Here is a 1,430-nt window from a genome sequence, read left to right on the forward strand (position 1 = left end):
AAGGTGTGCGCCAAGTCCCCCGGCCGCACCCTCCCGCACGACCCCTTCAAGAAGTCGGACTCCACCGCGAGCGACCACGAGGAGGTGCGGGCGGCGCTGGCCGACTCTGTCACCCGCACGTTCGACCCGGACGGCATCGTCGGCGGCTTTGTCGCTGGCGTCGGCACCGACCAGGTCGAGGACACCTTCCCCGACTCCAACCCCACCGACACGCCCGCCATCCTCAAGGCCAAGACGGCGGCGCGCAATGCGGCGGAGGCACGGGCGCGCGGCGGGCTGTGGGTCAAGTTCACCTCGTTCGTCACCGCGCTGCCTCGCCCGTACATCGGCGCTTCCATCCTACTCGTCCTGCTCGCGTGCCTCATCCCGGTCTACATGGGCTCGCCTGCCTCGATCGGCACGCCTGTGGCTGACGCCGTGGACGAGCCCTCGAACATGGGCGTGATGGTCGAGTCCGTCACCGCACTACCCCTCGAGCTGTCCACCGGGCCGGCGACTGGCTCAGGTGGCGGAGCAGAGTACGCCATCGAGGAGGACCCGCTCTAGCCGATCTACCGCAAGGTCGCGGGCGACATGTTCCGCGCGGTGAATGACATCGACGTGCCCAAGACGGTCCCGCTCGTCCTCTCGTACACGTGCATCATGCTCGCCATGTACGTGGCGCGCATGGACGCGATGCAGGCACACGCGCTTGTCGGGCATGTCAAGGTCGTCGACGCGTACGACACGACCGCCGGTGTGAACATGCCGGGATCGTATGCCGCTGGCGTCGACTCCAAGGCGGGCATGAACATGTTCCCGACGCCCGACTACTTCCCTCACGGGTGGCGCGAGCCCGAGAAGCCCATCTACATCCGCTGCGCAAACAACGACTACCTCAAGGCGAAGGGCGTCGGCACCGCGTACGCCTTCGCGCTGGCTGACCCGACCAAGCCGCAGGACACCAAGGTTGTGAACACCGAGTGGGTGAACGCGCTGTACGCGCCCGGACTCGCCATGCCTCTCGTCAGCGTCAAGGAGTGCAAGGCGCAGAACATCGTGGTCCGCTTCGACCTCTGCCCACCACGCTTCAACTACCCCTCCGGGCAGACCATCTACTTCGGGGAGGACTTCAACATCCACCTGATGCCGCTCGGCGCATCCGTCGGCGCCAACGCCGCCAAGGCCATCGTGCGCGGCAAGCCGGGGCGGCGCCCGACGGATGGCACCTTCTGGCGGCACGCCCTGTGCATCTCCGGCGACGCGCTAAAGGACCTCAGCAAGATCGCGGACGGCGTGCCAGACCTCTCCAAGATGGACCGCAACGAGGGCCTCGACGACGCCGCGCTGCAGGCGAACGCCAAGTACCACGCGCGGCGCAGCACCGGCCGGCCACTGGCCACTCGCTTCGGGGGCTCGTCGCACTACGACCTCTGGTCGCCCAAGGGTGG

At 67.7% G+C, this 1,430-nt stretch overlaps 1 protein-coding gene across 1 annotated transcript; it reads left to right on the forward strand.

Annotated features, from left to right (window-relative positions):
* Window positions 1-15: 15 nt before the first annotated feature.
* EMIHUDRAFT_249963 (hypothetical protein) lies at window positions 16-546 on the forward strand (the record flags this gene model as incomplete). Its single annotated transcript, XM_005758628.1, has 1 exon — window positions 16-546. A coding segment is annotated over one exon (531 nt), but the record flags the coding sequence as incomplete, so codon positions are not given.
* Between the last annotated feature and the right edge of the window lie 884 nt (window positions 547-1,430).

The sequence above is a fragment of the Emiliania huxleyi genome (assembly GCF_000372725.1).
Source record: "Emiliania huxleyi CCMP1516 unplaced genomic scaffold EMIHUscaffold_849, whole genome shotgun sequence".
Classification (NCBI taxonomy): domain Eukaryota; phylum Haptophyta; order Isochrysidales; family Noelaerhabdaceae; genus Emiliania; species Emiliania huxleyi.